We start from the raw sequence: 22,199 nt of genomic DNA on the forward strand, positions 1-22,199 counted from the left end.
TATATTTAGCAACACTGCGTTTTGCATTATTATAACTTAAATAAATAATGTATAAAAAATATTATAAAAGTTCTACTATATGACACTTTTTCTTCTAAAGCATTTTATAAAAAATATAAGAACAATACTTGTCAACACCATAATGAATAGCAGAGATAGTTTGATTGTTCTCTCGTCATCTTCCTCTAATGAAAAAGTAGTATGTTTAGCTTCGACTATTGGATTTAATAACTCGACGACTTTGTGATCTACGAAAAACGTAAAAATTATTAAAAGTAATAGAAATAATTAAAAAATCCTTTTTAAAAAATATTTCTACTCTAAGAATGATTATCATAATTCTTAAAAATATTAATACCTTTACTAGCTTTTAATAAATTTAAGTCGATTTGCTTTAAACTCTTCGTAGCAAGTTTTATATCCGCTCCATTGACACCTAGCGGCTGCAGCCAGTTGAGAGTTTCGCAAGCTTCAGTCTCTTTTTTGATGAATTTGTTAACCGAATCGATTACTTTAGAATGCAAATGCAAATTACTACTGTATAAACGTAGAGGTAGCAGATCTTCATCATTGTTATAAAACTCGGCAATGCGATTTAGTTTTTGTAGCACCTCTGATTTATAAGCAGTCATAGTATATTCCAGAATGGCATCTAGGAGCCAGAAACATGATTTTTCCAGGTGAATAGAGTCCAAACAATTTGAATCGCTAAAAACTGCGATACGCCCGCTTGTACTGCTGCTTATTATGGACAAAGTTTCGAGCATTCCTTTTAAGTTTTTAGAATTATTTTCGGTTAGCTTAATAAGTGAGTTCGCATTGTCATGTCTACTCTGTTTATCAATATTTAGTAATATACGTTTATTTAATATGGGATTTCTTTCAGCAGAAATTTCTGCATCAATATTGGGTTGTTCGACATTATTCTCTTCGTAGCTAGTCACCGTTTGTGCATTTACCGTTAAATATTGTTTGCGCAATTCAATTTGAGCTTGAAAGAGACCAAGTATAGGCTTGAATATTTTTTTATTGTCAGCTGTATTCGAATTTTCCAATATCTTAAAGGCGAATATTTTTATTTAATTATTATATGAAATATCAAGTAAGTTTACGAAATTTACCTCAAATCCCTGATCGTGGAGTTCGGCGCCGATAACAATATCATCATTTCCTCGTGGAATTTTCGCTAATGTTGTTCCGCTAGCTATATACATGGAATGATCGCCCATTGCGAAAAATCCTTCTGCGATAAAGTCACTGAAGGCAATTCCATACGGTTTTAAAAGCTCATTGAGTGCAGGTATATTGGAACCACCGGTGTCCGGTATCCACCATTGCCGTGTATTCTCATCGAAAAATTTTATTTTCTTCATCACAGTTGTATTATACCAATCCGCAAAGACGACAACACTAAGACCTTCATTGTAAACATCATTTTCGATTTTTTTGATTTCCGCATCGAAAAATTCTTCTTCCGAATCGACGATAAGCAGCGTACCATACTCGCTAGCATTAAAACAAGTATATGGCATGCGTAGGATATCTATATAATAGCCAGCATTTCGCAGATGAGTGTATAAATCTCGAAAATTTGTATGAAGATGATCTGCGCGCCAATCTAAAGGATCAGATTTGATTTTCAGATTGTCACGCGGTATATAACCTGGCGGATATTTCAAACTATGATACTGATCCCATATTATGCGTTTGTTTCTAGGTGGTTTTGGTATGACAGTCACTTTAAGTGGAAAATCGATTTTGGTCACAATTTTGCTTTTTTGTTGCTCTTGTAAGCACTCAATTTCTAGGCTAATATGACCTTCAGCGACTCCTTTAAAATTATCACCTTTTTCATTTACAACTGAAAATCAAAAAGAAATAATAATAATAATTGTTTCCTAGTAATTATTTTAATATTTGTATATTTCATTTTCTTTTCAATACCTATATGCACCGACATCCAGCCAGACCAGGGCCACAGATTCGTGGAATAGGACACAGCAACATTTAAAACATTTCCGTGCTTATCGGAATGTGGATGCCAGAGGGGTGCATCTTTGATCACGCCCGTAACTGCAATGCCATTCAATATGGTGACATTTGCAATTATGGGCATACTACCATAGTAAATCGGCTGCGAACTGTATGGCCACATATAACTTTCTGTTGTGTCCAAATATTCAGGACTAAGCGTTATTTTGGGCTCATATGTTAAGAGTAATTGCATGCTCTTTAAGATATCTAGTTTACCATGTCCCTGTTCAAACATATTGTTATCTGGCAAACGTTCAGCGCCTTCCATCAATATCTGTTTCATTGACGAGGGATTAATGAGATTCAGTTTCGATAAGGCACCACTAGCAATTAAAGCCACAGCACCAGCAACAACTGGTGAAGCTACCGAAGTGCCAGATAGCGAACGGCAGCCTCCATGAACATTACTGCCTTTAACCTGACTGCCAAATGTAACGATATCTGGTTTCAGTCTACCATAGCCCCATGGTAGTTCCCAAGTTGTCATGCCTCTGGAACTAAATTTGGCAACTTTATGTTCGAAATTAATACCACCAACACCTATGACATCACTCTGGTCGCCGGGATTGTTGAGTGTGCCAAAGAGTGGACCGTCATTTCCTATTGCAGAAATCATTATGACCTTATTAGCGGATAATTCGAGCACTTTGTCCACAAATGGATGATCCAAAAAATCTGGGCCGCCTATACTTAAGTTTAGCACTTTGATTTTCTTAAAAATAGCATAATTGAAGGCGTCCAAAAACCATGAAGTATACGAAACCTGTTATAATTGGGGCATAAACAAATAATATTTATAAACAATTTTTCACTATAAACAATTACAGCTACCTGTGAATTAGTGAAGACTCTATATATATGCAGCTCTACATCTGGTGCCAGTCCTAAGCATTCTTTAGCTGATGCAATAACACCGGCAACAAATGTGCCATGACTGACACCATCGTCTAAAGATTTCTCATTTGTCCAGTTGGTGCGTTCCTTAACACGTCGAAAATGTGGATGGGATTTTGCTAAGCCGGTATCGAATACGGCTACCTTTACGCCAGCGCCCGTAATTCCCATACCCCACAAAACATTAGCTTGTAGCATAGTTGTGATTTGTGTTGGAATTGCACGTAAAATTTGCCGACCTATACGTTCATGTGTGTGATTATAATTTAGGATTCTTTCCACGCTACGCTGAGGCGAAACTTTTTTAACAAGTGGATGCAATTCGAGCTGTAATATTTGTGTGGCCGCTAAATCGCTGTATTCTAATTGTATCAAATCAAAATCGCTAGGGTAATTAAGGGCAGCATTCTGCCGCTCAACTAGATTCCATTCTAAAATCTTTAATAAAAAACATAAAAAAATAAATATTATATTTTCTTGTATTGTCTTAAGTAATTATGTACATTTGCTCGTCGAAAGGCAGCGTTTAAATATTTCCTTCTTGCGGCAGGAAAATAGTAATGTCGGTATTGTACGATGTACTCATTTTCCAATATTTTACTTTCAAATATAACTTCTTCAGCATGCGTGCATTGTACACCATATATTTTCAAATGTTTATTGCTTGTAAATATAGAACTAAATAAAATTATTCGCGTGATGAGTAACAACATATTTATTTATATTATCAGTTTTGTTTTGATTACACCTCAATCTGTAGAGTAGAACTACAATGCTACCAGATAATATTTCCTACTCTTATGGAAGGCATACACACAACAATTAGTTGGTTGATTGAGTTGGGCTAGAAATTGCCCTTGTCGCTACATACGACACAACTCTTAATACAATTTTGAGGCAAACTTCATTTTGAATATTCACTGCGTTGCTAAAACGTGAGTTCGGAAGTTGTTGCTTTACTTATTATATATGACGCGCTCTCTTCGACAGCCGAAATGAAATGGCGAAATCGTTTGAAATTGCACGACCAACCCAAACACGATCCAACACAACCAACTTGACAAAATATCAAAAAATTTTGATTTTCATCCAATCAGTTGGTACAACTCATACAACTGCCCCATATACGTAACAATCAGTTGTACAATTCGATGAAATTGGTACAATAATTGGTGCGTGTATGCCTTCCAATAGGCAATGTACAAATACAACACTTAAATGAAAATCGTAATTCATGATTTGAGAATGTACATGTTAGAAAATACATACAAAAATAGTTCTCAAAAAATTAAATACATAAAGTTTGTACTCAGAAGAGTTTTATGACAACAGCAAATTCCATTGGTAACGTAAATGATTTTAAACATAGAATAAAACAATACTTTGTTAAATTTAATAATATTTACTAATATTGTGGGTACATATGCAACATCTATGGTCTGAATAAGTGAAAATTGCAATTACTCAAACGCAGTCAACCGGCAACATTGTACTTCATATGATGTGCTTGTACAATACATGGCATATATTTGTTAGTTTTAATTGTTTATATCGGTATCTCAATGATACAGGAAATATTTAGCCCAAAAAGATATGAGTTGCTGACATCATAGCATTTGGGGAATTACTTGATCAAAGCAATGAACAGTGCACTGAATAATGGTATTGGAAGATAAGATAAACGTCCTATCGATACTTTTTATAATCTGGTGTTCGTCGTGTATTATTCGTTTCCAAATTTTTTCACAACTTATACAAAATTTTATATGATAAATTCTGAAGTGCTCTAAGGTGTGGCAATTTGTGCGTATTGAAATCGTTGAAATTGCATGTGATGCAAATTAATGCTAATCTATCAACTAAGCTTAAGTTATTAAAATAAATTCGATATTAGAGGAAAAACTACGGAAAATGGCGCCGACCTACGACAAAGAAATGTTCAACATGGTAATTAAATTTGCAATTGTGAAAAATAGTGATCTAATATAAGTGATATGCTCCTACATGTTATGTATGTATTTTTATATTCGTTAAGTCTACAAGTGTTAACAAGGCATTAAACCCTATGGAAGCCCCGCTCAAAATGAAGCACGCTCGTTTCATAATTATAACAACACATCGCGTTAAAGAAGCGAAATCCCTATGGATGATTTTCACGCGACAGCCACTAATGGAAAATAGATTTACGGCATGGAAATTTTGTCACCTACTACATAAGGTGCTACGAGAAGGTCACGCCAGCACTGTTAAGGATTCATTAATGCATAAGAAAATGATTTTGGAAATGGGAAAATTGTGGGGACATTTGCAAGACGGTGTTGGGAATTGCATACAAGCCTACAGTAAACTGATTGTAACAAAATTGGAATTCCATGAGAAAAATATTTTGTTTCCCGGTTCTCTGCTGATAGACTTCAAAGAAATTGAAAAGGCTGCTGTCGATGATATCAATATATAGTAAGTTTAAGTAATCAAATTTATATAGCTATATATGCACACTTTTGAATTAACATTGTTTTTGGTGATATATTTTAAAATAGTGTCCCCCGAATTCGGTGGACTCGTACAAATAAGGAAGGTTATCCCGATTAATAAAATACCTATAAATACATACATATGTATATAACTGCAGCTGACTTATAGTTTTTGAGATATTTGCTATTAAAGTTCAAAAATTCTACTATTTAAATTGCCTGTTTATTTAAAATAACATTAAACGCTTTAACACCGGTTATGAATTTTATATAATCCTCCCTTTGAATGATTAAACAGATTTCAACCAAAGTTCAATCTTGAATTAATGGTAGTTTTGTACTGTTTAATACAAAACAAATGTGTAAAAACGAATTAGTGAAGTTTTAGTGGATATAAAAGTTGAAATAAAGTCTAAAATTCATTATAAATCAAAGCCACGCACATTCAATAGTTGAATATTTGAACTTTATATGCAAATATCTCAAAAACCTTAAGTCAGCGGCAAATATGCATTTATTTTTTTTCTTACTCTAATTCTTCTACTTTAAATCATCATCAATCTACATTAATTTTTTTAAATTGATTTATATTATTGGTAACTCATTTATAGTTGAAAATATAAATCTAAACACTTTTATTGATAGAAATTAAGAAGTTATTTACAAAAAATGTTACAAGTTGTACAAATATCATTTTTATACCCAGATCCTGCCATGCTTGATGATCGTTCTGTCCTTATATGGAAAACTTTATTATTTAACGAGATATTTATACAAAAATTTCATTTGCCTTTTTGGCTAAGACAACATTGCAAAGAAATGGTTCAGATCGGATCTATGTGGGGGATATACTTAACTGTCATACAAATTGAACTTTCAAAATCAAGTTCTTTTAGAAATTTTATTTCGAAATTTTTAACCTGTAACAACATAGTAGACTGACACCTAGCTTAAAGTGTAAATAAAGTGTAACATAAAATTATATGGATAAAACTAATATCTTTTCTCCCAGTTTTCAGCTTTGTGTTGAAATTTTCGACTATTTGGATGAAATTTTAGAGGTTCAATCGCGCGTATTTACTTCCATCAATGCATATCGCATGTCTTCCATGACACCGCAAGGTCAATGCCGTCTAGCACCATTAATTACGCTCATACAAGATTCGAATCCCTTATATGATTTATGCGTACGAGTTATGTTCAAGTTGCACGATAAACTGCCAAATGACATTTTAACCGGACACCGCGATCGCTTTCGTGAATTATTTTTTAAAATCAAAGCATTTTATGACAATGTACGACCACTACAATATTTCTCAGATCTGATACAGGTGCCACATCTACCAGAATCAGCCCCAAATTTTACATCTAAAGTCGATTTCGGCAGTTACGTGCCACCAGTAATGTATGTACAACCCGATCCAGAGCCACCGATGGAAACATTAGTGGACACCAGTATTTCCCAAGAATCAATCACTACACCTACTCCTACTGCTACTAGAACAGAAATAGTTGACAATGCCTCACTGCAAAATACTATTAGAGATTATGAATATGCTTTACAAGATGTCCAAACCGAACTAGTAACGCTAAGACAGAATTCCGAAATGCGAGAAAGAAATTATGAACATGAATTAACACGTTTGCGTAATGAAATAGCCGGTTTGACCAGCGAGTTGACACATTCAAAGGAAATTTGTGCAAATATACAGGCCTTGAAGGACAGTCTGGAGCAGAAATTAATCGAAACTCCGATACTATTACGTAAGTGAAACTCAAAAAGAAACATTTGATTAAAATTATTTAAATGTTTTGTTTTCTAAACACCATTCAGGAACATTTGCCTACATTCCCGTGGAAATATTATTTATATATTAATGATTTATTATTTTATCGTGCTAATTGCCAAATGCTTTAGCATGTCATACTATTGTTATGTTTTCATACAATTGCGGTACCTCTTGCTAAATATGAATATACAACTTACAAGAATATCGACTTTGAACCTAATTTAATATATGTATGTACATGTATTGTCTTGGCTACATTTACAAGTTCAGTCAAGCTGTATCTGAAAATAGTCAACTAATTGACAAATGTTTTCGACAATATTTTTGTAACTAACAACTTTAATAATCACACAACACAATCTAAAAATGCTATAGAGTATGTACAATGTTGTTTTCTTCACCTAAAACTAATCGAATATATACTGAACTGTAATTTGGCAAAAGGGATCACAGTAACAAGAGGTACCTGTGGGCTAAAAGGCATGATGCCTCCATCAAACTTGTTAAATGTAAATATCTCCTAAAGCACTTAAGCAATAACAACCAAATTCGCTCAGGACAAACACCCCTACCGACACTGTAAATATTTATTATTTATTTATTATTACTCACGCCAATCGGCTATATACAAAGAAGTATAACAAAAGAGAACGAAGAAGGCATATAAGTATTTAAACGAGATTTAATTGTGAACATTGCACAAATCAATGTCTTGGTGTATCATTACTAAGATTCTACTAAACTTTAAGCTCATGTAACCTAACTCCCACGAGTACAATCACGCATACTAACGTATTAATAACATAACATGGAAGGTATCCCTGAAATTGGAAGATAACACTGTTCACTCCCCATATAACGGTACTGTTAGAAATTTCTAAAAAAAAATGTCAACCAAATTTTGTTCGTGACATTGTTCTCACATTCCCATGTAACAGTGTGAAAATGGGCGAAATCGGCTTGCAACCGCACCTACTTCCCATATAATACAATTTAAATTCCATCTGATTCTTTCTTTTTCCAGTGTACAAATAAAGCACAAATTAATGTAGCAGAAAAAAACTTTTCCTGAACAGTGGCTTTGCAGTATGCAATCTTATGACCAAAACTTGTCCAAATCGAACCAAAACTTTTTAAGCCCCTAAGTACCGAATATGCGGACTTCAGTACCTATAACTGACTTTTTACCGAAAATATCGCTCAATGTGTGAGATATAAATTGAATTTTGGAGAGAATCCTTTCCTGAAAATAAGATGTACATACAAGGGTGGCACACTAATTAGCACACCCTCTCATGTGTACTAAAATTAACAGAAAAAAATTAAAGTAGAAATGAAAAAACAGGAGGACTTAAAGTATAGGTTGTGTGTATACAGATAATGGTATGTCTTCCAAAAACGGTACGAGATGATTTTCAAGTTCTGGTATGCCACAGAATCTAGCTTGCCTGTTATCTGCACTATGGAACCAACACCACCCACACCGTAACACTTCGACCGCCGAACTTACCTTGTATACTTTGGGTCAAATTCTTTATTTGGGTGCGTCACACATAAGTACTTCCATCAGGTCCGTGTAAGTTGAGTTTATATTTGTTGCTCCAAACTACAAAATTCTAAAGAAAAAGAGGAGAACCTATATGCAACCTGATAAATTTCAATCGCGCCTTTCGATTATTGTGTGTAACTTTTAGCGTTTTTAAACTTTGACATCCTCGAAGGTTTTTTTTATGAGTCGTTGTCTAACAGTCCTACTGACAATGTTTTCGCCATATTCCTCGTGCATTGAAGCTCGTATTTATGAGGAATTTGCAAAAGGATCTTTAAGCGCCTGACGAATAATGAGGGATATTTTATTGGTCTGCGTCTAGATATCTTTTTTTCAAATTTTTTATTCTCACTATAATATCTGAGAGCGGTTCGAATTTTTTTCGGGAGCTTCTAAGGCAACGAGCAGTTTCACTAATATTTTTCCAGTCCTGGAACATGTTCCATATTAGGCACCTTTCCTCTTGCAACGTCCGATTTTAAATTTTTCACACTGCTGTCTATCAAACGATTTACTAAAAACTTTTATCTTTTATCAGGGCGTGCTAATTAAAATGTCAACTTGAATTAAAAGATTTTATGAATTAAAGGCATACTTCTTTTAAACCCACCTCAACATCCTGAATCTCAGGGACGTGTTATTAGTAAAAATAAATCAGATCGATACACCCTCAATATTAAAATACATATGTATAATGATTATAATAAACCTTATGTCGAATATGTCAGTATGTACAGTCGAACTTCCATAACTCGAATCACTATTATCCCAAAAAAAACTTCGACTTACGGAGACTTCGAGTTATAGAAAAACATTTTTTGTTAAAAAAAAACTCAATTGATACTTTAGAGTATATTAAATGATGAATATGTATTTTTTGTTTAAAACACACATTACAGAAAACTGTAATAAGTTACATTGAAGTGAAGTATTCAGAAATTAGTGACTGAAAATTTTCTTTTTTTTTTGTATTTTCAGTAAAAAATGACTCTAATTTGTTTAAAGCCGTATAGTGCTTATCAGTTGTAGTATCATTTGTTTGCAAATATAAACTCAATGTTCGGAAAGCATTTGGAGGCTGGTGAATAGTTTCTTCTACCGATCCCTCGCCGTCACTCTCCGTTCCGCTTAATATTGGATCATCTAATTCAGGGCAGTAATCCTCAACAATATCAGCATCTGTAGGAAAGCCAGTTGTGCAAAGGTCATTATCTACTGCAATATAATCTTGAAGAGTAGCACTGCAAGTTATTTTGTTTGTTTTTAACCATGCTTTGTAATCAGCTTCAATTACATTTTGATATTCATCAGTAGTACTTAAAAAACTCAGAGGTATGTCATCTTCCTCTTCCCATTCAGAATATTGACCAAATCCAGCTTTTTTGGAGCAACTCGCTATGGTTTGATTTTTGACGCCAATATCCCAAGCTTTTGTTACATGATTAATGCAATCCATAAGTGTAATATCTTGTTTTTCGTTTGCCTCTATACGCTTTAGTGCTTCTTTTACTATTCTGGTACGATAAAAAACTTTCAAGTTTTGAATTACTCCCTGATCCAGCGGCTGTAATTTAGAGGTCATATTCGGTGGATAAAATGCCAGTTCAATGGCTTTCAGTTTGCTTTGTACGTCTTTTGGATGTGCTGGGCAATTATCAATAAACAATAAAATTTTTCGGCCAGTACTTTGAAAGCGCTTATCCCAATTTAGAACCCATTCTTCAAAAATTTGGCCAGTCATCCAGGCCTTGGAGTTGTAGGCCAGGATACTGCGAGTTGTAGAATGAGAGAAAACCACATTACTTCGAGTTATATTTTCGTTCGAGTTATGGAGAACTTCGAGTTATGGAAGTTCGAGTTACGGAAGGAAATTTATATGTTAATTACTCTCTTAATGCTACTGCCAACCCATTTAGTTCGAGTTAGAGAAAATTCGAGTTAAAGAAGTTCGAGTTATGGAAGTTCGACTGTATATATAAAAAAAATCATAATAATTTTTTTTCATTGAGTTATAAAATTCATAAGAAATAAAAAATTTTCCCAAAAATAATCAAACTTTAACTGTTAATATCTTTTAAACGTTTGGGTTTACGAAGTAGACCTTTTTTGTAGAGCATTCAATTTCCTACAAAATCTAAGGAACAAGATATTTTTTCAAGTAGTTGGATGCGAGATATAAATTTTTCTATCTGATAATAAGAAAAAATAGAAAACTGTATGTAGGAGGACCTTCCCGTTACAATTAAGAGGTGTCTAGGAACCTATTTTTCCGAGTACCAAACGAAAAAAAAAATATTTTTTTTGAATCACTCTATGTATATACATATGTATATATATCGGGCTGAATTTTTATTTCTAGAATACATATGTATATATATATGTCTTTTTCCTTACATGTGTAAAAACGCTTACGCGTTTATAGTCGAGTTAACACCAACGTGCCAGTTGTTTCTTCTTTTCACTATTTGGCGACAATTCGAGATACCATGCGCTGCTAGGTCATTTTCCACCAGATCTCTGCAACGGAATGAAGCTCTTCCTCTACTCCCACCGGCGGGTACTGAATCGAAAACCTTTAAAGCTGGAGTGTTCTTTTGCATCCGAATAACATGACCTAGCCAGCGCAGCCGCTGTTTCTTGATTTGCTGAACTACATATAGACAAAACAGACCCTGGAAACTCCCCGGGTAAATGATATTTCAAAAAAATTTGGTAGGACTGACCTTCATTACTATTGCAAATATGAGCACGATCTGTCACCCAGTTTGTTTACAGCAGCTGCCTCAGTCGGTACACCTCATAGTGCGTTGCGATTTTTACAATTTGTCTCAAATTTCGTGTACAGAATCGTTGCGAATGTTGAAAAATGCTTACGTTGATTCAGTTTTATCAAAAACACAAGCATGAGTGTATTACATCTGGTGAGGATTACTTTGAAAACGAAAAGTGACTACTGCTGAATAATTAAATATTTGGCGTTTTATTTCCAATTTCCGGGTACTTTTTTGTCACTATATGTTAATGTTGCTCATCGTTCCATCAACTACGGTACTCGCTACAAAGGACCATAAATCTGCCGCAAAACCTTTCTATCGAACAAATCTAATTAGATGATGTCACTGTCCATGCCCACGCCCATGCCAACTTTTAGAGTTTGGTCTTTGTTCGTCCGAGAGAGAACTTTATTTTCCAATTGTCTACTCAGTCCAACGTACCTGTTGGCAAGATATTGTTTTTCGTGTTGATGCTGACTCCAAAATAGACGAAATTATCTACGACTTAAAAGTTATGATTGTCAACAGCGACGTGCTAGCCAAGTCGCGAATGCGATGACTGTTTGCTTGATGGCAGGAGATATTTAGTTTCATTCAAGTTTCAAGCATACAAAATGTTCGGTTGACCCGAACTTAGCCCTTCCTTACTGGTTAATTTTTTACGTTTTTTATTTTTGTTTGTATTACAGAGAAGGCAACAGAGGAGGAGCAAAAGGCGAAAATTTCAGAGGAAAAGTTTTGCAAGTTAAAAGCAATGTATACACAAATTAGAGATGAACACATTAATTTATTGAGGCAGGTAAGACAAAAAAGATCCGTATATAAAATCTTCTTCTTCGTGTAAAGACTTTTTAGATAACGACTTTCATCAAAGTATTCTCATAGTGGCACAAATAAATACAAAAAATATTGACAAACTCTTTTTTCTGATACTACAATAAATTCTTTATACATCTAGATTTTCCAAGCCGATGGATATCTTTTTTTAGGATAACAACCTTTCAACTGAATTTTTCATAATGACACAAATACCGAAGATTTTAATATTATGTATATAATTCCAAACATGTTATTTACTGAAATAATCTGGAACTCTTATTTTTAACAAACGACTGTAGCTATTTTACATTAATATCTTGTAAACTATATTTTCCTGATACTACAATAATTTCTTGATACATATTTCATTCATAAATTTCCAAAACCAATAGATACGAGTATCTTGATTACATTCTATAATTTTTGGTAGATAGTATACTCACTTGCCGATCACAATTTTTGTAATATTGTCACCTAATTTATTTTCAACTACTACATGAGCCGAGAGTAACTAAGTCTAACAAAATCTTTATCATTCTGATTAATATTCGCTTAATATCATACCCTTTTCTGATGACATTGATTCCTGGGTATTATTTAATTTTTTAAACAGTGAACAAGATATATTAAGTCGGAGACCCTATAAAAAATTGTTATAAATGACAGAGCATAATAAGCTGAGTTGATTTAACCGTGTCCGTCTGCCTGTATATATGCGACCTAGCCATAAGTCCAGTAGTTTTTGAGATATCTGAAATTTTGCACATGTCCAGTTCTTCACAATATCGAAAAGATCGATTTCAAACCACTTATTTAGCTGCCATACAAACTGACCGAAAAAAGGCTTTGACACAGTCAACCACACAGTTTGAGAACATCGATAAATCTACGCTCCCTCCAGAGCTGAAGATATAGGCTATGAACTACTGGACCGAATTAAACAATGGTGGATGTTCTCTCCCCGTTGCTGTTTAATTTCTACATCTCGAAACTCCCTCAACCACCAGAGAGAATTTCCATCACTTCGTAAGCTGACGATTGCACGATAATTATGTTGGGCAATGGAATCAATGGCATGTGGTCAAAAGTAACGCTTTCCCTAACTAAATCCCCATCGACCACTAATTGGACGAAGGAGTACAGACTTGACCGTAATATTGCAGTTCATGGCGTTAAAATTCCGACGGTCAATAATCCTAAGGTTTTAGGTGTAACATTCGACAACTTGCGCTCCTCCACTCCTCATATGACCGCGATTATTGCCAACCCACAAAGCCGCAACAAAATCCTCAAGTCGCTAGCTAACAGCACATGGGGAAAATACAAAGAAACGTTGGCAAGATACAAGGCAATCAGTTGGCCAGTTCTTAACTACTTCGCATCAATATGGTCGCCTGGATGCATTGAAACACAGATGAGGAAGCTACAGTCTTGTCAGAACACTGCACTCCGGACTACAACGGGCCGTCTCTCTTGTGTCTCCCATCGAACATCCACAGAGTGAGGCCCTCATGCTCCCAATTAAGAAGCATAATGAACTTCTCTTCAAGAAGTTTCTGCTGGGGTGCTTTCATAGAAATCATCCCTGCATTCACCTGCTTGTAGCGGAACCGCCTCCTAGGAGCATCAAGAGGCCCTTCCAAACTACGTCGACGACATAAAAAAATACACATGACCAGACTTCGGACACAACAAACTTGATACATGCACTGACCGCCCAGCATCCCAGTGGAGCCATAAGCGCCTTCACCGACTCTCTCTCAGTGAATGTCGTACTTGGTGTCACGTGCTCGAGTTGCCGCGAGAATCGAGAGTGATCCTTGCGCAGCTTCGTTCTGGATACTGTAGCAGGTTAAACTTTGATATTTATCCATATCAAATATGTGTCCAGAGTGCAACGAGTCCCCACGGGTACTGCGACGAATATTTTCTGAGCTGCAGTGTTTTTGTCCATTCGGACAACATGACCTAGCCAGCGTAGCCGCTGTCTCTTAATTCGCTGGACTATGTCTGTCGTCGTATATCTCGTACGGCTCATCATTCCATCGAATGCGATAGTCGCCATTGGCAATGCGTAGAGGACCATAAATCTTTCGCAAAACCTTTCTCTCGAAACTCGTAACGTCAACTCATCAGATGTTGTCATTGTCCATGCCTCTGCACCATATAGCAGGACGGGAGTAATAAGATAACCGTTAAAACAACAACAACGGGAATAATACGGTCTTAGAGGTTGGTGTTTTTGTCGAAAGAGCAATTTAGTTCTAAATAGTATAGCATATAGCAGGACGGGAATAATAAGATAACCGTTAAAACAACGGGAATAATACGGTCTTAGAGTTTTGTGTTTTCGTCGAAAGAGGAATTTACTTCTAAATTATCTACACAGTCGGAAGTAGTACCTGTTGGTGGTGGTGTTAATAATAGACGAAATTATTGAAGAAGTCGCATGATAGAGAGTCGCTTGTCTGAAAGCTTGTTCGGTATCGAACGACCCAGACAGGTCCTTCCCCATCATGATGGAGCTTTTGCTATTGCTCTACGTCAGTTTACACAGCCGTATTAGTTTTGAGGGGATACCCGAGCAGCTTTGAAATCGACGAAGAAGTGATGTGTGTCGATCCTCTTTTCACGGGTCTTTTTCAAGATTAAGCGCATGGTGAATATCTGGTCAGTTGTTGATTTTCTAGGCCTATAGCCATACAGATAAAGTCCAATCAGTTTGTTGACGGTGAGCTTTAATTTTTCAACTAATACGCTCGACAAAACCTTATATGCGATCTTGAGAAGTGTTATCCCATTGTAGTTGGCGCAGATTGTGGGGTCTCCCTTTTTGTGGATTGGGTAGAGCGCACTTAAATTCCAATCGTCGGGCATGCTATCGTCCGACCATATTCTACAAAGAAGCTGACACATGTTCCTTATCAGTTCTTCGCCCGAAAATTTTATGCGTTTCTCTTCCCTCTTCAACTATCGGCATCTATCCCATCCCAGACGTGTTGTGGTCGACTGTAACGTTGCGAGGTAGGCAGTCTGTCTCTCTCCTTCTTGATGAATTTTCTTATGCTGGAATCTAGTAATATAAATAACCATATTTCGAGCCCCGGAGTAAAATTTTTACATAAAGTAGAAATGAGTCAAAATATATATTTCGCGCTGCATCGATTTAATAATACTCTTAAGACTAACTTATTACGTGGATCTTACTGTTTTTTATAGTAACTAGTATATTTACTTATTACTAGTTGATAGTTTGTTTAAATATAATATATTTTTAGTTAAGGTTTGTTTACATATTATATATTGTTTCCTTTGATACATTTCCTTTGTTCTAAGATAATTTTGTTTTGATGTTTGTTTGTTTAGGATATTTTGATAAGGTAATATTTTAAGGAATACGTTCCTTCACTCCAGGGAAGTTGATCAGCCTCAACCCAGTTAGAGAAGTTTCATCATGGAGGCTGAATTTACCGACCGCTCTGCCAAAGATACTTTCTTTTCCCACCCTGGCCTTAATGTCGTCAAGCATAATTTTGACATCGTGTCGGGGGCAGCGCTCCAAGTGCTCATAGAAGACATCTTTGGTCACATCGTATAGTACTTCTGTTGCGGTTTGTGGGTAGACGTTCATTCACAAGGGTAAATGCCAGTACTCGCCGACGGAATTTCTCTCCCACCATGAATCCCCCACCGAATTTGAGTTCCTTTTTATGGCCACTGATTTACTACAGCCACAAGGACCTACTAGTCTTAGTCCTTGACCCGTTCAGTTCACAGTTCTTTGACAGCGGTGGTGGCACCTTTTACTTTTACGAAGACATCAACTAGTTGGGCAGCGGCACCTTCTCAATTAAGGGACCGGACAATCCAAGTGCATGGCATTAAATATTAATCCTCAATGTGGTTGCCATGGTCGTCATCAGAAGGGGGTCTCTGATCCGAGGCTGTTGTTTCCTTTTCATGGGGGGCGCTTTTACGTGACAGGTCCCAGACCCAGCGAACCCGTGGAGGGATTATTCGCCTTCTCACTTTAGCTCACTTTAGCTAGCTTCATAACGCTTTAAATCAAGAGTTTTGGATCACCTCAACTATGTGAAAAACTACCCCCTGTTTGACGGTTTTTATTGTAAATCAAGGATTATATTCCAGGCACCGGACAAAGTTTCTGGAATTTTTACTACCAAATAATTAAATTTTTAATTCATCTGACCACAATAAATTTCACCTTTTAGCCACGGGCCAAGAGGCATCTTTTTTTTCAAATTGTATACAGGCTTTCATGTTTTCCTTTTTAGTAGCGGTAATTTTCGTGGACTTTTAGTTCTGAAACAAACGCCTAAGAGGAATTTCAGTATTAAATGTTAGTTCATTGTGGCCCTGGCTAATGTAAAAGGATTAATTTTGCACTCGTGATCTATATTGATATTGTCTGCAATGGGAGTTTAGCGGTTTCCTTCAGGTGTTTTATTGTGCAATGCTTTCCTTTATCCACTGAAGACAAATCCAATGGTAAAATGAACTAATTCAAATTTCTGCTAAATTATGCAACTCATTATATTTTTTATAATTTCCGATTTATTTTTTAATATTCAAAATTATTTAAGAAATAAAATGTGTAACACTACTTTTTTGGGGAAAGCAATTTGGTATCCGGGAACTAGCAATGCTGAACGAAAATAACTATTATCACTTTAAAAATGTTCCTTATTGGCACTCTTATTATTTTGTGAATAATTACACTGCTACTACGAAGAAATTATTTAGATCGGACCACTATTACATATAACTGCCATACAAACTTACCGATTAAAATCAAGTTATTATATCGAAGCTTTTGAATTTGTGAAGGGTGCAACCGAGATTAATTTTTTTTCTTGTTTGGTTGGAAAATGGTCCAATAACAACAAGTGCGTTTCTAATGACGGAGATTTTTAATTTTTTTTTTTTTCAAATATATTTTGTAGATTTACAAAATTCTAAACTTATATTTTACAGCATGGCGAATCTACTAAAAATTTAAACCGAGAAAAACACATAAACACGGAATTGCAAGATGAAGTGAGCAGCCTCAAATCTCAAATAAGCAAAATAAAAGAAGAACTTGAAAAAAGTGAAAAGATCAGCACAGAAAAGCTTGCGTTAGCAACAGAAATCGAAACGGTGTCGCAGGATTTTCAAAAGCTTCAACGGGAACACGAGAAATTAAGAAAGGAATATCAAAGATTTTCCGACAGTAAAAATAGCGAAATTGCGGAATTGACAGTTAAAGCCGTGCAATTGCAAACCGAATCGGTGGCATTGCTTGAAAGTCAATTGAAGATGGCTGAACTTGAAGGGAAACTCAATACAATGAATGATGCTTTCACTAAAACACAAATGGACCACTGTGTTATGGTAGAAGAATTAAAGAGGGAATTAGAAAATAAAAAGGACAATATAAGTGAGCTACAAACAAGACACGAAAGGGAGATAATGGAAAAAGTTAAAAAAATCAAGGAACTTGAGATGGATTTAAATAACGTAGAACAAAATTTGAGGGTGTGTATTTATTGAATATGCATTAGGAATATGTTTGCTATGAACATAAAAGTACAGTATAGTAGTAAATAATTAAGGGTGATCCATTTCGAGGTTTCCTACTTAAAAAAATCACAGAAACTTCAAATTTAGTGGAGAATGTTTATTATCATTCGAAAGTACATTCTTTTGCATTTATTTTTAGAAGATTATCTCTTTCAAATGTTAACCATGGTCTGAGATGGTTCATCGGTGGAGTCCAATTTTCGATAACTCGTTGTTGTTGTCTTCAATGGGTCGTTCGAACATTTCGACTGGCAACTAGCGAATGACACGTGTGAAGTTTCTCTCCAAGTTCTGAATCGAAGCGGGATTGCCCGCATAGACTTTAGACTTTACAACGTCTTACGGTGTGGTATCACACGATCTTGAAGACGTGAACTTATATCACCGAAATCGCGAGCTTCAATTTCAGCCATTAAATAGTCGGTTATCATGGCGCGATAACGGTCGCCATCATTTTTAAAGAAATATGATACCGATGATTCCAACAACCCACATCGACTCCGTCTTCCACGGCATTCCTGTGCACTCTCAGCTACGGCTGTTGTATTTTCTTCACTGGCTGCTGACCGTGGTCTATTCGGTCAAATATTATCCAATAATGAATGCTGGGTTCCAAGATGGGTGATGAGTACGCTTAGTAGGTCGATTATTTTGACCATAAGTTGAGCAAATCGTGCCAAACAGATTCTTTGCAGAGCGTGAATTTTGGTAATAAAGTTGAATGCTTTGTAAACTTTGTACAGACGTTAGTCTTTCCATGATGAAATGCCAAGCAATACTGAACAAAAATAATATGACAGCTTGACATTACTCACGGCTATTGAAAAAAGCACCTTTACTTGGATCACTCGATATACAATATATTCGAATCATACCTTGAGATTACAGAAACATAACGGACGCGGATTTATACATATAGCTTCTCAAAGCTAATTTGGGAATTTTTACTACTATTAAAACAACAACCATTTTATATTAATAATGCCTTCAATTCTGTCATTATTAATTTTCAGGAAAATGAAATATTTGTAGCAAACCTTGAAATAAAGCAACGAGCAAACATCGAAAAACTACAAGAATACCAAGAGCATAAAAACAATTTGGAAGCCAAATTAATCGCAGCCAGTACGGCGATAGAAACGGAAGTTCAAGCAAGACAAGAAAGCGAAATGAAGTATGAAATTAAACTTAATTCGCTATATCAAAAAGTATTAAATACCATCGAACTCGCAACAGAGGCAAAAGTCAACGAAGTGAATCAGCCAAATTTCGATAAGACAATAAAATTGGTAGGTGATATGGAAAAAATACTGGAGCAAACGAGCAGCATTTATGGAAAGTTTGTTGAGAATAAACAACTTATTGACGATGTCACTCAGCTGACAATATTTTTGGGTTGTGTATTTATAATGCTACATGAACAGTGCCTATTGATATACAACACAACCACCGATATAGGCAAAGGCGAAGGCAAGAAAAAATAAAGACTAAATGCATATTAAACAATAAATATAAATTATTTTATATTCCAGATATTTACAATCAGATCAATAGCGTTAAAGACCCGTTGCTCACGCTCTTCCAACAAATTAAAACTCTCGAAGATGTAACAAAAACAAAACATTCCATTGTGGAAACTAAGCAAAAACTAAGTGCGTTAAACAAATCAGTGGCCGAACTCAATAAATCGAGCAGTAATCATGTGGAGTTGGGTGATTTAGTAGAAAATGAATTAGCCGAAATGGACAAGGCCGTCGAGGAAGCTGCTGAGAAATTCGTAGAGCTACTCTCAAGTGCACGATCCAAAGATGAGGGTATCAAATTAGAAGTGAACGAGAAAATTATTGACGCTTGCACTTTCCTTATGAAATGCATTAAGTTATTAATAAGAAAGGCTAAGGCTTTGCAAGAGGAAATCGTGTCGGCCGGACGAGGTGAGTGTGTAATATAGAAAAATTTGCCCAATTTCTAATCGAAGTAATGTTGAGTAGCTCTTTCCTTATGAAATCTTTTAATAACTTTTACTATAAACTCAAAATCTATATTTCATTTATGGAAGTGTTTCCTATAAGTGAGTATAGCTAATTTGCTCAGCTAAAAAGGCTTGTAATTAAAAATTGCAGGGAGCATAAATAATGATAGTTTGTTTTTCAAAAGAAAAAATTGTCCTGGCACACTTGTTTTATTGTTTTCTGTGGATGTACTACTTAAGGAAAGACTTTATTGCTAAAATTAATTTTATAGCTGAGTGACAACTATTTTTCAGTCAGATTTTTACGAAAAGTTCAAAGCCTTCGTTTTTAAAGAGAACAATTGTTCATTAACAATTATTTCCAAACCTGATCAAATTAAAACAAAACCAAACATTATTTGACTAAATTATTAAATTGAAAAATCAGTATTTGCCATAAAAAAGTTAAATAACCTACTACATGGGATTAGAACGGATGTATTGAAATTAAATCAAATATTTCAAGCAAAGAAATTTGTATGATATTATGACAATTGGAATTAAATTTGTATTTATTTATTTTTAAATTATATCATTTTTATTTTTGTATATTTATTATTTTTTTATTATTAATAATTTTTGTATTTATTGGTTTTATTATAAAATTTTTTACTAAAATTATCAATTTGGCTATGTTCGTAAATGCATCATGACTTGCAGCATAAGCAACAGTAGCAACACTGCAAGTTTGACGTTTGATACTTCTTATACAATTTTTGACAATTTGCAGATACATTTGTTTGCATTTTTGAACGCGTATAGTACTAAAATGGAAATTTTGCTGAATCTAACACTAGACGAAATTTGTGAGCAAAGAAATGATAGATTTTCTTTAAATTTAAGAAAAAGAAGGGTATTGAAGTCAAAAAGAAAAATTTGTAGGTACAAATGCTTGTCTTTAAAAAGAAAAATACCTAAAAACAAATCATTTATTAAAACAATAAAGTCGTTTCCCGAGGACATATTCAACCGTACTCTCAGCAATAACTGCGTCTCCGCATTACTGAGATTTTCACTAAAAATTTAAAAATAATAATTTATACAATTATTATTAACATAATTTAACTAAATTCCAATACAAAAATTAAAATAAAACAGTTTTGCACTTTTCGTCAGACATCGTAGTTAAATGCAGTAAACATTTTTTTGATAGAAATTATGTATGACAGTTGATAGAAGTGTTGCTTTTTTGAACGCTTGATTATTGCAGTGTTGCAATATTGCATTTCTGAACGTTCTGTTTGTTATGCAATCGTCATGATGCGCGTCATGATGCATTTACGAACATAGCCTTTATTTTTCATATTTTCTCTAAGCCAAATATTTTCCAAGTTCAAGATTTTTTAACTGAAACCGTATTTTTGGGACACAAATATACATAAATTAAGGTGTCAGCAATAAAACAATTTTTGGTCATAATGAAATTATAAATAATATTAATATATACATACTTATTTTCCCATAATTTGATATGGGTTATTGTCCCAAGCAACGGTAAAATCTACTTTCAGAGCAACGTTTTTTTGTTATTATATTTTTTATTGGTTTTATTATGAAAATTTTTAGTAAAATTATCCTTTTATTTTTCATACTTAATTTAAGCCATGTATTTTTCAAATTCAAAATTTACGACTGAAACCGTATTTTTGGAACAAAAATTTAACGTATTCAGCAATAATAAAAAAATTTCGTTATTATAAATATACATCTTCCCATAGGCACCACCTCGGTTAAGGAATTCTACAAACGTAATAGCCAGTGGACGGAGGGTCTGATATCGGCCTCAAAGAGTGTTGCAAAAGGTGCTAATCTGCTCGTCGAAGCCGCTAACAAAGCCATTGTTTCGGAGTCAACACAAAACTTTGAATTAATCGTTGCTGCGCAAGAAATCGCCGCCTGCACTGCTCAATTGGTCATCGCAAGCAAAGTGAAGGCGCCCAAGGAGAGTCAAAAGCTCGGCGATTTAACAAAAGCTTCGCGGGATGTATCACAAGGAACAGGACAAGTCGTTGCCACCGTCAAGGATTGTAATCAGTCACTGGAACAGCTGCAAGAGGTGGACTTCACGAAATTAACATCGTCGCAAGCAAAAACCATGGAAATGGAGATACATGTCAAAGTTTTGGAACTGGAGCAAGCACTGCAAATGCAACGTTTGAAATTGGCGTCTTTTCGACGCAAACATTACCAAAATTCCGACGATTAAATTTAAATGATTTATGTGTATATGTGTGTTTCTTTTTTATCTACTTTTGACAATTAGATTAAGTT

General features: G+C 34.9%; 2 protein-coding genes across 4 annotated transcripts; one reads left to right on the top strand and one right to left on the bottom strand.

The window, feature by feature from the left end:
* Window positions 1-3,656, bottom strand: LOC120778010 (membrane-bound transcription factor site-1 protease). 2 transcript variants are annotated; one of them, XM_040109675.1, is made up of 6 exons: window positions 3,432-3,656; window positions 2,866-3,366; window positions 1,945-2,797; window positions 1,122-1,861; window positions 359-1,058; window positions 1-248 (listed from the first exon to the last, which is right to left on the bottom strand). In XM_040109675.1, the coding sequence occupies exons 1-6, from the start codon at window positions 3,639-3,641 to the stop codon at window positions 76-78; spliced, it is 3,177 nt and encodes a 1,058-aa protein (XP_039965609.1). In that variant the 5' UTR covers window positions 3,642-3,656; the 3' UTR covers window positions 1-75. The 2 variants fall into 2 exon arrangements, with proteins under 2 accessions (XP_039965609.1, XP_039965610.1); XM_040109676.1 differs by lacking the exon at window positions 1-248 and having other exon boundaries at window positions 870-991.
* Window positions 3,657-4,439: 783 nt separating this feature from the next.
* Window positions 4,440-22,154, top strand: LOC120777871 (huntingtin-interacting protein 1). Of its 2 annotated transcripts, XM_040109425.1 has the most exons (8): window positions 4,441-4,875; window positions 4,964-5,385; window positions 6,415-7,166; window positions 12,205-12,314; window positions 17,330-17,872; window positions 18,931-19,387; window positions 19,450-19,851; window positions 21,647-22,154. In XM_040109425.1, the coding sequence occupies exons 1-8, from the start codon at window positions 4,840-4,842 to the stop codon at window positions 22,132-22,134; spliced, it is 3,210 nt and encodes a 1,069-aa protein (XP_039965359.1). In that variant the 5' UTR covers window positions 4,441-4,839; the 3' UTR covers window positions 22,135-22,154. The 2 variants fall into 2 exon arrangements, with proteins under 2 accessions (XP_039965360.1, XP_039965359.1); XM_040109426.1 differs by lacking the exon at window positions 17,330-17,872 and having other exon boundaries at window positions 4,440-4,875.
* Window positions 22,155-22,199: the final 45 nt, after the last annotated feature.

This window comes from Bactrocera tryoni, chromosome 5 (genome assembly GCF_016617805.1).
Source record: "Bactrocera tryoni isolate S06 chromosome 5, CSIRO_BtryS06_freeze2, whole genome shotgun sequence".
Lineage (NCBI taxonomy): Eukaryota > Metazoa > Arthropoda > Insecta > Diptera > Tephritidae > Bactrocera > Bactrocera tryoni.